General features: G+C 59.3%; 2 protein-coding genes across 3 annotated transcripts in view; both read right to left on the reverse strand.

Annotated features, from left to right (window-relative positions):
• Positions 1-122: 122 nt before the first annotated feature.
• APOA1 (apolipoprotein A1) lies at positions 123-2,184 on the reverse strand. Its single transcript, XM_056509516.1, has 4 exons — positions 1,724-2,184; positions 1,409-1,464; positions 1,029-1,182; positions 123-952 (listed from the first exon to the last, which is right to left on the reverse strand). Exons 2-4 carry the CDS (start codon positions 1,449-1,451, stop codon positions 355-357), a joined length of 795 nt encoding a protein of 264 aa, XP_056365491.1. The 5' UTR covers positions 1,452-1,464; positions 1,724-2,184; the 3' UTR covers positions 123-354.
• A 679-nt stretch (positions 2,185-2,863) lies between these two features.
• SIK3 (SIK family kinase 3) overlaps positions 2,864-12,540 on the reverse strand; it is a 69,851-nt gene continuing 60,174 nt past the window's right edge. For both annotated transcript variants that reach the window (XM_056509752.1, XM_056509751.1), the window contains exons 19-25: positions 12,109-12,218; positions 11,171-11,531; positions 10,081-10,955; positions 5,845-6,005; positions 5,006-5,138; positions 4,743-4,910; positions 2,864-4,468 (exon numbers count right to left, since the gene is read on the reverse strand). In XM_056509752.1, coding sequence (XP_056365727.1) covers positions 4,753-4,910; positions 5,006-5,138; positions 5,845-6,005; positions 10,081-10,955; positions 11,171-11,531; positions 12,109-12,218 — 1,798 coding nt within the window. In that variant the 3' untranslated portion in view covers positions 2,864-4,468; positions 4,743-4,752. The remainder of the gene's footprint in view (positions 4,469-4,742; positions 4,911-5,005; positions 5,139-5,844; positions 6,006-10,080; positions 10,956-11,170; positions 11,532-12,108; positions 12,219-12,540) is intronic.

The raw sequence follows: 12,540 nt of genomic DNA on the forward strand, positions 1-12,540 counted from the left end.
ACTGGGTGAGCCCAGGGCACCTCACCAGCTCCCTGTCTCCCCAGTCCCTCTTGTTCCCCCAGTACCCCCATCTCAGAGCACCTCTTGCCCCCTCCAGCATCCACTGCAAAGACTGAGCGAGCTCCAATAACTTAAGTCAAGTTTATTTGTCAAAAGGGAGGCAAAGCTGAGAGCGACGCCGGGTTGGGGAGGGAATTCTAGGGGAAGAGGGGGTCTCCGGGGAGGACACCCGAGGGCTGGGCTGGCCCGGGGCTCCTGCAGCCTGTCCCCAGAGCCCCCTGAGAAGAAGCGCCCGGGGCAGGGCAGGGAGCTCCCGGGGCTGCTGCGGAGCGGGGCTGGGGTCAGTCCCTCAGCTCAGGCCACGGTCTTCTGGAGCTCCTCCAGCAAGCTGAGGAAACGAGCCTTGAGGGTCTCGGTGTAGGGGGTGACGCGCTCCTTGAAGTCCTGCACCAGGGGGGTCATCTTCTCCCGCAGGTTGCTGAGGTGCTCCACCACCTTGGCCTGGTATTCAGCGGCCTGGGGGATGCCCTTCTCCCGGATCTCCTCCAGCTTCTGGCTCAGCTTCTGCCGCAGCTCATCGCTGAAGGGGGCCACGTTCTTGCGCAGCTCCTCGACGTGCCCGCGCAGACGGTCCCGCGCCTCCTCGGCCACCGGGGTCAGCTTCTGCTGCAGCAGCTCCACCTTCTGCTTGCTGAGCTCCTTCAGCTCCTGGGCCAGGGGTGCCAGGCGCTGGCGGTACTGCTCCAGATCCTCCGTCCACTTGGCAGAGAACTGGTCCAGGAAGGGCTTGATCTTCTCCTTCACCTCCTCCAGGTCCTTGCTCAGCTCCTTGCGCAGGGCCTCGGTGTCTTTCAGCCACATCTCCCGCACCTCTTTGTAGTAGGGGGCCACATCCTCTCTCAGCTTGGCGGCGGCTGCACCCAGCGTGTCGAGGTTCTCACCCAGCTTCAGGCTGCGGGAGGGGAGGGAGGTCACACACGGTGCCCGGGGCCCCCCTCCAGCCCCCCCGCCACACAGCTCCCACTTACTCCAGCTGTTTGCCCACGGTGGAGGCCTCGAACTGGGCGATGGCTTCCTTGCCGCTGGCCTTCACTGTCTCCAGGTACACATCGAGCATGTCCTTGAGGCGGTCCAGGGGTGCCTGGGGCTCATCGTGCTGCCAGAAGGAGCGGGCCTGGGTGCCTGCGAAGAGAGCCGGCTGTGCTCAGGACACGCTGCCCGCGAACGGCTCCAGCCCTGCCAGGGACCTGCCCGGCTCGGGATGGGACCAGGGAGCCCTTGGCCGCAGCCCGGCTCGCACAGCGCTTCGGAAACCGGCGGCTTCCAGCAGCGCCAGCGTCGGGCGCGGCCGCCGCATCCCGCCCGTGCTGCTCCATCCCGCGGGGACCCGCAGCGCCTCCGGACCTACCCGTCAGGCAGAGCAGGGCGAGGGTCAACACCACGGCTCTCATCTTGACGCTGGACCTGCGGGTAGAGCAAGAGAGTTGGGCGCGGGGAGTCCCGGCAAACCCAACCCGGCTGGGCTGAGCCCCCAGCCCGGCTCGGGGAGTCCCGGCAAACCCAACCCGGCTGGGCTGAGCCCCCAGCCCGGCTCGGGGAGTCCCGGCAAACCCAACCCGGCTGGGCTGAGCCCCCAGCCCGGCTCGGGGAGTCCCCGCCGGAGCGCCGGGCGAGAGGCACCGCTCCGGTCCTGCGGGTCCTGCGGAGCAGCCCGGGCTCTTACCAGCTCTCGCTAGCGCTGCTGCTCGTCCCGTCTGAGCGGCCGGGGCTCCGGCGCCGCTATTTATGCCGGAGGGGCAGTTCCGCGGAGATAAGCCAGCGCGGCGGCCCCGGGACGCGCTCCCGGCGGGCGATGTGGCGCGCAGGGTTCAAGGATCGCGCAGCATCGCCGAGGAGCGCGGGCTTGGCAGGGGCGGCGAGCAAACAGGAGCTCCCCGCGGGACGCGCCTCGCCGGCCAAGGAGCTGTTTACGCTCCCGGTGACCCAGATTCCCGCTGGCCCCGCGGCCTTGCCGGGGCCCCTCGCAGCCCCCAGGGATTGGCCGCCGGCCCGGGGACAAGGTTTATTCCCGCAGGGATTTGGCCTGCCGTACCCGGACCCCTCGCCTCGCCCGCGGGTCCGTGCCCCGTCCTTCACCGGGCCGCCCACCTTCTCCCGCTGTGTCCCCGGCTCAGAGGTCCCGGGACTGCGCCCCTGCCCGCCCACGCCAGCCCTCGCTGGGGACGCGGGCAAAGCGAAGGCTCTGCTCAGAGCAGGCACCAGCACTGGCACGGCCACCCCAAAACTCCCCTGAGCCCGAGTCAACCCCAGGTGCTCCCCTGTCCCACCGTCACCAGGGCAGGGACGCACAGGAATCAAGCGCACAGGGCTGAGCCCGGCCTGGCAAGGGGAGAGAGAGGGGACAGCTAGAGAGGGGCCACGTCCCCAGACGGGGCTGCAGGGGCTGTGCAGGGCTGGCAGTGCCAGGGGGAGCTGCTTTTGGGGAATGATGCTCCAGTTTCTGGGTGGCACCGGCTCCCCGCAGCCCCAGCCCGTGCCAGCTCACTGGGCACCTCAAGGGCATCGCACGGGTATTGCCACCCCAGGTGCTACAGGGTGCTGGAGACAGGCACAGCTCCCAGGCTCTGCCCACAGCTGGAAAAGCCCCACTGCAGCGATGCCCGGGCAGACCTATCTGCAGCACTGCCGTGCCCTGCTGGGCTCTGGCTGCAGAGGGGCTGTGAGTGCTGGGGGGCGTTGGGAACCCCAACCAGGGGGGCTGCTGGAGCCGGGGGAAGTGACAGTGCAAGGGATGCACTGGGGACACAGCAGCTGCCGCCCCTTGAACTGTGGCATTGAGCAACAAGGCAAACAAGAGCCCAGGGAAGATCATAATCATGGTTTTATTTGTTATGATCCCACTGTCCAACTAATTGACTAGTTGCAAGTGACCCACAAAAAAATGGACTGAAGATTTACTGAAACTTTTTTTTTTCCTGTTCGTTTTTAGTCCAACATAAATGAGGAAGAAAAAAAAAATACTTCTGACATTTCCAAAAAACAGAAATAATAGCAAAGTATATTAATATACATTCAACATATACTGCGCGTATTGATTACTACAATACAAAGCCATGATAAAAAAAGTGTGATACTGCGGATGGCACGGTGACGCGGCCCTGGGGGCGGCGGCTGCTGGGGGGGCCCGGCGACTCTCCCACGATACAGTGTCATGTAAACAAAAGGAAAATGAACCAAAGGGACAGAGCAAAAGGCTTTCAGCGTGTCCCACCCTTCCCGCTCCACCAGCGGGCTCCCCGAGGCTGCGGAGCCTCCCTGCTCTCGGATTCTCGGGGTCGCGGAGCTGTCAGCGTTGTTCTCCCAGAGAAGGGGAGGCTGGGAAGAGGCACGGGGGAAGGATAGCAAAGTCACCTCTGCCGTGCTGGTTTCACACTTCCTTCTGTGCAAAGTCAGGAGGGCTGGGGCGATGTTTCCTTTTGTTTTAAAAAAATATTCCAGAAAAAACGTCAGTAAGAAGGATCTGAGCTGGAGCTTGTCAAGTCCCAAAGGCAAGGGTGAACCCCACGTACTCCTGAGCCCCAGCAGGGAAGGGGCTCCTGCTCTATCCACCACGGAAAGGATGGAAAAGGGACAAAGAAGAGACCTCTGCACGCCCCGACTGTATAAGGAGAATTACCACTGTCGTCACTGGCACGAAAGAAAACCAGTCACAAGTACAATGTCATTAAAAGAAATAAAATACTTTGAACAAAAGGTGCAAGTCACAATTCATATAGAACAGAATCTAGTTAAAAATTTCTCTCAAACAGAAATTCCTTTTGCCTTTTATTAATAACAATAATAATAAAACAACATTTACCAAAAAAAAAAAAAAAAAAACCAAAACAATTCCTACGTGATCAGGAGGAAAAGTGAAGGAAACAAAGAAAAATCCGTCTGCCCTACATTAGCCAGGAAAAGAAAAAACCCCAAGTCGTGGCGGATTTGGAAAGAGAAGGGAAGGGAGGGCAGGGCAGGGGTGATCCTGTCACACGAGAGGGAGCAGAGCAGACAGAGGAGAGACAAGAAGTGGATTGCACCGGGGTGGGGAGGGCCCTCGCCAGCGCTGCCAGGCCCAGACCCCCCTGCAGTGGGACAGATGGAAGGAGAGCGTGGCCTCCATCCAGGAGTGGCTCCAGCCCCCTTGGAGCTGCTCAGGGCAGGCTCCAGGGAGGCTCAGCCCCCAGAGCAGCCCCGGTGCCCAGGCCGATCCTCCGTGTCGGGCTCAGGGCTCTGGGTGTAGCTGGAGTTACAGGCAAGTGTGGCAGAAATTAAAGAACCCAAAGGAACGACACACTGGATGAAGTGAGGATGAGGAAAGGGGCCATGGTATTCCAGTTAGTCAGAAATACTACGGCAATTTGGCGCAATGCTGCTAGATACTGTTGGTTTAAAATGGACCTTTTCATTTCAAAGCTGTACACAAACCCTGCAAGAGAGAGAAAGAGAGATGTTAGGGGACACCAGAATGGCACATCTCCTCCCACAGCCCTCCAGCATTCCCAGGCCATTCCTGACCCTGCCCCAGGAGACAGAGCCTGCCATGCAGAGGGGTCTGAGCACCAGCCTGGAAGGAGGGATGCTGTCCATGAGATAGTAACAGCTCCAGCACAGGAGCCCTGAGAGGATGGTCCCAACCCCAGCCTGGAGCCATGAGCAGGGAAGGTGACCCATGGAAGAGAGGAGGACACAGGGATACTCACTCCCTCCTGGTTACACCCCTGCCTGCTCCATCCCAAAGGGCACCTCCGGGTGCTTGTAGCTCAGCAGGACGTCCGTGATACACGTCGAGGGGTAGCAGGAGGTGTTGAGGTGCTGGCTGCCATCGCCCAGGTTCGCGTGCTCTTGACCTTCCAAACTCTCCCCACATTCTGTAAGGGCCAGGAGGTGACTCAGCACCCATAGCTGTGACTGAGCCCCCCGAGGAGCTGCCCAGCCCCCTGCCCCTGGCAGCCCCAGCGCTCACCCTCGCCGTCCCTGTCCCGCAGCTGCTGGCTGGCCATCAGCGACGACTGGCTGAGCACGGCGTCCGACATCCGCGCAGAGCTGAGCGCCTTTCCTGCCATCAAACTCATCCCCGGCAAGTTATCCAACTGCACCTGTGGGCACGGCGGGACACGCTCAAGGGGAGCCCAGGAGACGATCCTGCTGCTCCCCATCTGCCCATGGAGCCTCTGCAAACCTCCAGCAAGGGTTTGGAAAGACAAGAACTGCATCAGGCACGGCTTGGGTGCAGCCTGTCCCCTCAAGAGGAGGATGGACTGAATGTCCAAATCCCTCTGAACTAACAATCAGAGCATAGCTGGGGTAGGAAGGGAGAGCTGGAAATCATACAGCACAAAACCCTGCCAAGGCAGGGACACCTGGAGCGGGTGAGAGAAACACATCTGGGTGGTTTTGGGATGTCTCCAGAGAGGAAGACTCCAGGCCCCGCCTTGGGCAGCTGTTCCAGTACTCTGCCACCCTCCACAGAAAGTTCTTCCTAATGCTGAGGTGGAACTTGTGTTTTAGTTTCTGGCCATTTCTCCTCATCCTGTCACTGAGCACCACTGAACCAGTGAAGGTGACATCCTCACCTACAGCAGAAGGGAGCTGTAGCAAAGCACATATCAAGATTTGGGCAGGACAGTTCCCAGCACCCCAAACCCCATGGGGCACAGAGCACTGAGGTCTGGGCTACCACGACCAGCTCCTTCACAGCCCTGCAGGACCCACAGCTGGGCTGGATGTGCCTGCAGAGCCCTGGGTGGCCCCAGCCAGGCCAGGCTGTCTCAGAGGAGGGAGCTGGGAGGCAGAGGCACCTACGTAGGCATCATCACTGTTCTGGATGGTGTGATGTCTCTGCAGGCTGCGGGGCCGCTGCTCGCTGGACGAGGGGCGCACGGGGTAGCCCAGGCCGTTGTGGTCAGGCACCTGCATGGCTTGGCCAGGGGAGCTCCTGTCCATGCAGTTCCCTACGATGGACTCTTGAAAACCAGACAGAAAAAGGACAGGTTAGTACAAGGAACCTGCAGTTCCCAGCCGCCTGTGCAGAAGTGAGATGTGGGGCCACACACAAATGCTCCTGCTCGCAGAGCAAGGACAGGACCCCTGGCTGCTCCAGTGGTGCTGCACCACTGCCCCCACTTGCAGTCACACAGGCTTCACCCTCCAGCATTAATACCCCAAAAGATCCCAGTGCTAGCTGTGTTCCATCAGGTCCACAAAAGCAGCCTAGAGCTGGAGGTACTGGGGCAGAAGCACAGGACCCAGACCCTTTCCCACTTCTGCCTTCCCCTCGAGCCTGAGCTCGACCCCCAGCCTGCCCACTGTTACACAAGACCCGGGGGAGCCTCCAACCCAGGATGTTCTAGCAGGGCCCCTTGGCAATTGTAAGCAACATAATCCTGCTGGAAGAGCTGGCCAGGATCTTCACTTTTATCAGATGACTTCTCCCTGGCCTCCCACAATCTGGCTGCAGGAGCACACCAGTGTTCTGCCTGGCAAAGTCCATCTGCACTGCAAGCTCTTGTGACTGAGGGCAAAGGCCACATTCCTATCAGGCAAAGCCTCCCATCATCAAGTACACGATGTTTTGGATAAAGTCCTGAGCCATGGAGGAGCCTGTCATCAGGGCTGAGCTCGCTGACACAGCTGCAGGTACATCCCTCACAAAGCCAGAGCTTTCCCAGGGCTTTGGCCAGTGGGAAGTGATGTCCTGCTGTGCTGGGACACTGCACAGCCCAGCTGGCACTGCAACTGCCACAAAACTGCTCCCCAAAGAGATCTCATAGAATCCTGCAACATCCCCACTTGGACACACAAGGATCATCCAAGTCTCACTCCTGGCCCTGCAAAGGGCAGTCCCAAAATCTGTGCACAAATTCAGCAGAATTCAAGTGAAACCCCATCCTGTGTGCTCCCCACGCTGCTCTCAGGTGAGCACGGACAGCACAGCCACCACTCTGCTGCCCCTGCCCTTCCTCTAGCAGGAATGTGGCATTCCTGCTGGAGCCCCGTCCCAGGCAGGAATCTCTGTCAGAGCTGCAGCCTCCCCCTGCCTTTGCACAACCGTGGGGTTACGTGCGGTTAACAGTCAGCTTTCCCGGAAAAGCGAGAAGGAAAACATGAGGTAACAGATGTTAGCGGATCAGTGCCACCCACACACTGCTTGGGATGCTGCTCCAACTGTGGGAACAGTACTTGGGGCCAGCAGCCTGCTGCTCCAGCTCCACAAACAGCCCCGGCCCCATCCCTGTGCCGCGGGTGACGAGTTCCCTCAGCCTGGGAGAGCCAGGACCCAAAGAACAGCTGCTTCCCAGTGCACCTCTGGGGATGCTGCTCAGGGACAGACACCCCGAATTCACAGCCCTGCAGAGGAGAGCCTTTCATGGCCACATCCTTTGTGTCGCTGCGGCATGTGACGCTGGCACGGCGCTGCCGCCAGCTCGCCGAGCCCAGGCAGGTTTCCCACGGGCAGCGCTCCCGGCCCGGGACGGTTACGTTGGAGCAAAACTGGAGCAGGGCTGTTCACAGGCAGCTCAGCCACATCCCAAACAGATCTGGTTGGCTCTCAAGATGCCCGGCTGCCACCCCTGGCAGATGCTCCAGGGACATCCAGAGCTCTGTGATCAGCGTCAGCACGCGCCCCTGGAGCAGACACTGGGAAGTTACACTGTGCTCCAGGGAAAACACATCTGGGGAGCTGAGGCAGGGAGAGAACTAACCCCTCAAACTGCACCCTGATTACACAGTCTAAGGAAAGGAGTGGGAAAAGCCAGGGATACAGGATTTGGTGTAGGTCAGTGGGGGAAAACTGAGTGATGTAGGATTTGGTGTGGGTAAAAAATGGGAAAGCCCAGGTGTAGGACTTGCTGTAGGTAAAAGCACCTGGGAAGCTCTGAGGTGACTCTGCCTGGACCCAAAGCAGTACAGGCCTGAGTCCAAGTGGGTTATGGAGGCCATAGGGAAAAAGGTACAAACAGTTGCATCCCAGGACGCAGTTTACTACAAACAGCCCTGTCAGAAGGGCTTACACAAGCCTATTTGTAAACATTTATTTGCTTTTACTCATTTACAAGGCCTTGCAGTCTAAAGTCCTTCTCTTTTGTGTAACCAGCCCTTGCATCAGCAGTGTGGGGGCCGAAATTTGGCTTCTGACTTCCCCAAACTTCACTGTCCATCTAACCGGCTTCAGTGACAAGATTCAAACTCATGATTTTGTACCAAATGCCCCTCCAGAGCTTCCAACCTCGGCTGAGCCTGGGGCGATTCCCCCCACTCCAGGCACAGCAGGGAAGTGGAGCTCTGAGAGCAAAGAGAATTCTGAATTTAGGAGGATTTCAGCACAGCCCAGCCTTGTCCCTGCCCCCTGCCCACGCTCTGGGGGGCCAGGGCTTGGCAGCCCCACTCAGCCCTCTGAGCCAGCCTATTCCAGCCCGGTACTTTCCCAACAAACTCGTGCTGTGTCCCTGAACAAAGCTGGGCCTCCTGTGCCCTGGACACAGCTCCTCTGCAATAGGGCCCTGAGTGCCAAGGGCAAGCTGGTGGCTCCAGCCCAGGACCCTGTGAGTCCTGCAGGGAATACTGATCTGCCTGCTCAGCCTCTCCTCAAAGCCCTCTTAGAGAGGGGCTCAGAGGGTGTTTTTCCTGCAGAGGAGCCTGTAAGTACAGCTCAGGCAGGAATTCTCTGACAGCTCAGCGCTACAGAGCAGCCACCGAGGAGCAAAGGCGCAGCTGCTTCCAAGGAGCAGGAAAGGTCTTCAGACCTTAATGGCAACTTTAAACTCACTCTCTCCAGAATCCACCCTTCCTAGTTCAAGCAGGGATAGAGTCTTGCTGCTGCTTCCCAAAGTGCCAGAGTGGCTGGAGCCACAGAACACTGACCAACACTGTTACTGTGTGTGTTTGTGGGAGCTTTAGCACTGCCAGGACTTGAGGGTCTGTGCTTAAGAACAGGAATAAATGGCTACACTGCTGGTGTGTGTTGGCAGCTGAGCTGCTCCTATCCTTTGTTTACAGGGGGATGAGCCAGTAAACATCGTGATGAGTCTGTAAACATGTTGGGGAACATATCCAATAAGAATATATCTATGGTCACCATCCAGCATCCCCAAAAAGATGGCAGCAAGCTTTACCTGCCTGCAGAAGTAGGTCAAATTCCCAAGGGGAGCAGCCCATCGGGCTCCTTCCTTATTCAACCTTGTTTATTACAGAGGCTGTGCCTGCAATTTACTTCAGGCCACAAGAGCCAGAAAGAATCTCAGTAATTCTGTGCTATGCAGAGTATGTCAGGAAACCCTTGGCGTGCTGGGTGGGACCGTGTCCTGGGCACAAAGGTGAGCGGCTGGCATGGATGGACAGCTGCCTGCATGGATGGACAGCTGCCTGCACGGATGGACAGCTGCCTGCATGGATGGACAGCTGCCTGCACGGATGGACAGCTGCCTGCACTGATGGACAGCTGGCCTGCACTGATGAACAGCTGCCTGCATGGATGGACAGCTGCCTGCACTGATGGGCAGCTGGCCTGCACTGATGGACAGCTGCCTGCACAGATGAGCAGCTGCCTGCACAGATGAGCAGCTGCCTGCACAGATGGACAGCTGCCTGCACTGATGAACAGCTGGCCTGCACTGATGGACAGGTGGCCTGCACTGATGGACAGCTGGCCTGCATGGATGGACAGCTGGCCTGCACGGATGGACAGCTGCCTGACGTGATGGACAGCTGGCCTGCACTGATGGGCAGCTGGCCTGCACTGATGGACAGCTGCCTGCATGGATGGACAGCTGGCCTGCACAGATGAACAGCTGCCTGCACTGATGAACAGCTGCCTGCACAGATGAGCAGCTGGTCTGCACTGATGGACAGCTGCCTGCACGGATGAACAGCTGCCTGCACTGATGTACAGCTGCCTGCACAGATGAACAGCTGCCTGCATGGATGAACAGCTGCCTGCACAGATGAACAGCTGCCTGCACTGATGGACAGCTGCCTGCACTGATGGACAGCTGCCTGCACGGATGGACAGCTGCCTGCATGGGCAGCAGGGAGCCTTACCTCTGCTGGGCACCTTATTCCTGAATCCGGGCGCGGGCTGATGCCGGTACTGGTGCGTTGCCAGCTCCTGCGCAGGATTAGCAGTTCCTAGCAAAGATTCGGGGTCCCCGTGCCCTCCTGCGTTTACAAGCAGAGGGCTCTCGTGGCAACCTTTGGTCAATGTGTTTGAACTCTTACTGTCAGGAAAGCTGTCCCTGTTTCCCTCGCAGGCGCAGTCCTCCTCCATGCTCTCCGAGTGGAACAGGGCTGGCTGGTGTCCGTATCCCTGCGGCGGGGGCACGGACGCAGGGACCTGCTGGATACATTCTTGAGCCCTGATTTTTAAGAGATGTTGGGGGCTGTTCTGGGGGTGGTAGGTGTCAGCACTCTGATAAGGCAAAGACAACGACTGGCGCTCCGAGAGGTTCTGTCCCATGCTGGTGCCCATATTCCCAGCATCCCCTTGACTCATATGCCTGAACAACTCCTGGAATTCTTGCTGCTGCTGCTGCTGCTGCCGCCGTTTGATGAGCTGTGCAAATTCTGCCTGGGGCAGCCGCATGTCCGTGTGCCCCGTGAGCGAGTGCCGGGGGGAAAGCAGTCCCTGGAGGATGTGCGGTACCTGCTGGTGTCGGCTGTAGTCGGGAGGTGTCGGGGACAACAGTGCCTGCTGTAGTGCCGATGCCGTGTAGTGCTGCTGCTGCTGATGTGCGTTCGGAGGGAAACTGGGGTACTGGTCGAGCTGTGGGACCTTCAGAGCTTGCTGGGCTGCAGGGAACCCCACCCCTCCCGGCGGGCTGTAGTTGCTGGGGGAAACGCGGGGCTGCTCCGGGAACAGGTGGGGGTGTAAGTGCACCTGGTCGTAGTTGGCGGGGGGATACCTGTTCACGTTCAGACTGCAAGGACAAGGAAAAAGGACAAGTGATTGCACTGCTCGGCGGGAGCCAGAGCTGCTCCTGAACGGGAGGAACCTCCCCAGCAGCCCTGGCCTGGCTCAGCAACTCTTCCCAGGGACAGGCAGGGAGCAGGCGCAAGGCAGGCCGGCAAGGACACCTGTCTCAGGCTGAGATTCCTGCTGCCCCGAGCCGGAGCAGGAGGGCGGGAGCCTCACCTGTGCGACTCGGCGCTGTCGGCGCTCAGCTGCTTGGACAGCTGCCGGTGGCCGTAGCTGAGCGAGGCCATCAGGCTGGCGCGGTGCTGCATCTGGATCTGGCTGGCGCTGGGGCTCAGCGACATCCCCCGCGTGTGGGACGCCAGGCCCTGGCCGCCCACCGAGGCCCCGGGCAGGAGGCTGCTGCTGACCATGTCCCCGGGCTCCTGCACTTGGATGGTGACCTGCTGGGGCTGCGACTGCTGCTGCTGCAGGGCCAGGCACGTCAGCCCCATGGCCGGGGGAGGGGAGCAGTTACCCGACTGCGGGAAGATCGTGCTGTGGGATGGCATCCCTTGGAACTGGGACTGGGAGGCAGCACCTACAAGGAACAAAGACCCTCAGCATCCCTGCCAGCCCAGGGTGAGGCTTGGGAGGGAGATCTGCTCCATTCCCCGAAGTGCTGGACAGGGCTTGGATTAACCTGGTCTGTGAAAGGTATCCCTGCCCAGAGCAGGGGGCTGAAGAGGGATGATCTTAAGGTCCCTTCCAGCCCAAACCAGGCTATGATGCTGTGATTCATTCCCTGACTCTGGGCCAGGCTGGGAGCCCAGTACGTGTCCGTATGGGTGCTCTGTCATGCTGTGCCAGCGAGCAAAGGTCACAGCCAGAGCCCCTTGCACCAAAACAGAAACTCTGCAGAGCTGACAGTGATTTGCATAAACCCGAGAATATCAGCCCTTCCTCCCCACCCCCGGGAGCGATAAGTAAGGATCTTGTGACAAGGAACCCAACAGCACATTCCAGCTGGCAGCTTCTCGCCAGCTCTCGATAACAGCAGCCCTTGCTGCCAGATGGAGAATCTTTTACATCATCAGCAAACTGTGCAGGGCCTGGGCTGGGGGGGGGAACAGAGCCCTGGCAACCCCAAGCTGCTTTGGGATCACAGAAGTGCTTACCATGGGGCTGGAGCACGCTGCTGCTCACGGGGGGTGGGCTGCTGTTGGGTTGCCTGAAGAGATGATTGTTGGGGTGGTTCGGGGGTGGGCTGGAGGGCTGGATCCGTAACCTAGGCAGGGAAACAAGCACCTTCTCACCATGCCTGCTCCTTGTCAAGATGCTGTCTCAACTGTGAGAACTGATGCCAAATGCTGTGTGTCTTGTTCAAAATAAACACCACTAAGCCCTTGATGGGGATCCCAAGGTCTCTGCAGCTTGGCTCACCCCACTTGTCCAAGTCACGCAGGGAGTGAGCGTGACCTGGTGGGTACCACAGAAACCTGGGGACAAGGACACTGCAGGCTCACCTCCTGACTCACTGGTGAGACACCCTGCTCTCATTTCCCGTAACTCAGCCTGCCTCACCTACAAGTCAGGGTGCTGAGGGCAAG

This window comes from Oenanthe melanoleuca, chromosome 24 (genome assembly GCF_029582105.1).
Source record: "Oenanthe melanoleuca isolate GR-GAL-2019-014 chromosome 24, OMel1.0, whole genome shotgun sequence".
Lineage (NCBI taxonomy): Eukaryota > Metazoa > Chordata > Aves > Passeriformes > Muscicapidae > Oenanthe > Oenanthe melanoleuca.

What these genes read in the sequence shown, in the direction of transcription:
- APOA1 (XM_056509516.1), bottom strand. Translation starts at nt 1,451, where the DNA reads ATGAGAGCCGTGGTGTTGACCCTCGCCCTGCTCTGCCTGACGG. An exon ending in CGCCCTGCTCTGCCTGACGG is followed by an intron (nt 1,183 to 1,408) that starts GTAGGTCCGGAG and finishes CTCTCTTCGCAG; the next exon opens with GCACCCAGGCCCGCTCCTTC. An exon ending in ACCGTGGGCAAACAGCTGGA is followed by an intron (nt 953 to 1,028) that starts GTAAGTGGGAGC and finishes CCCCTCCCGCAG; the next exon opens with CCTGAAGCTGGGTGAGAACC.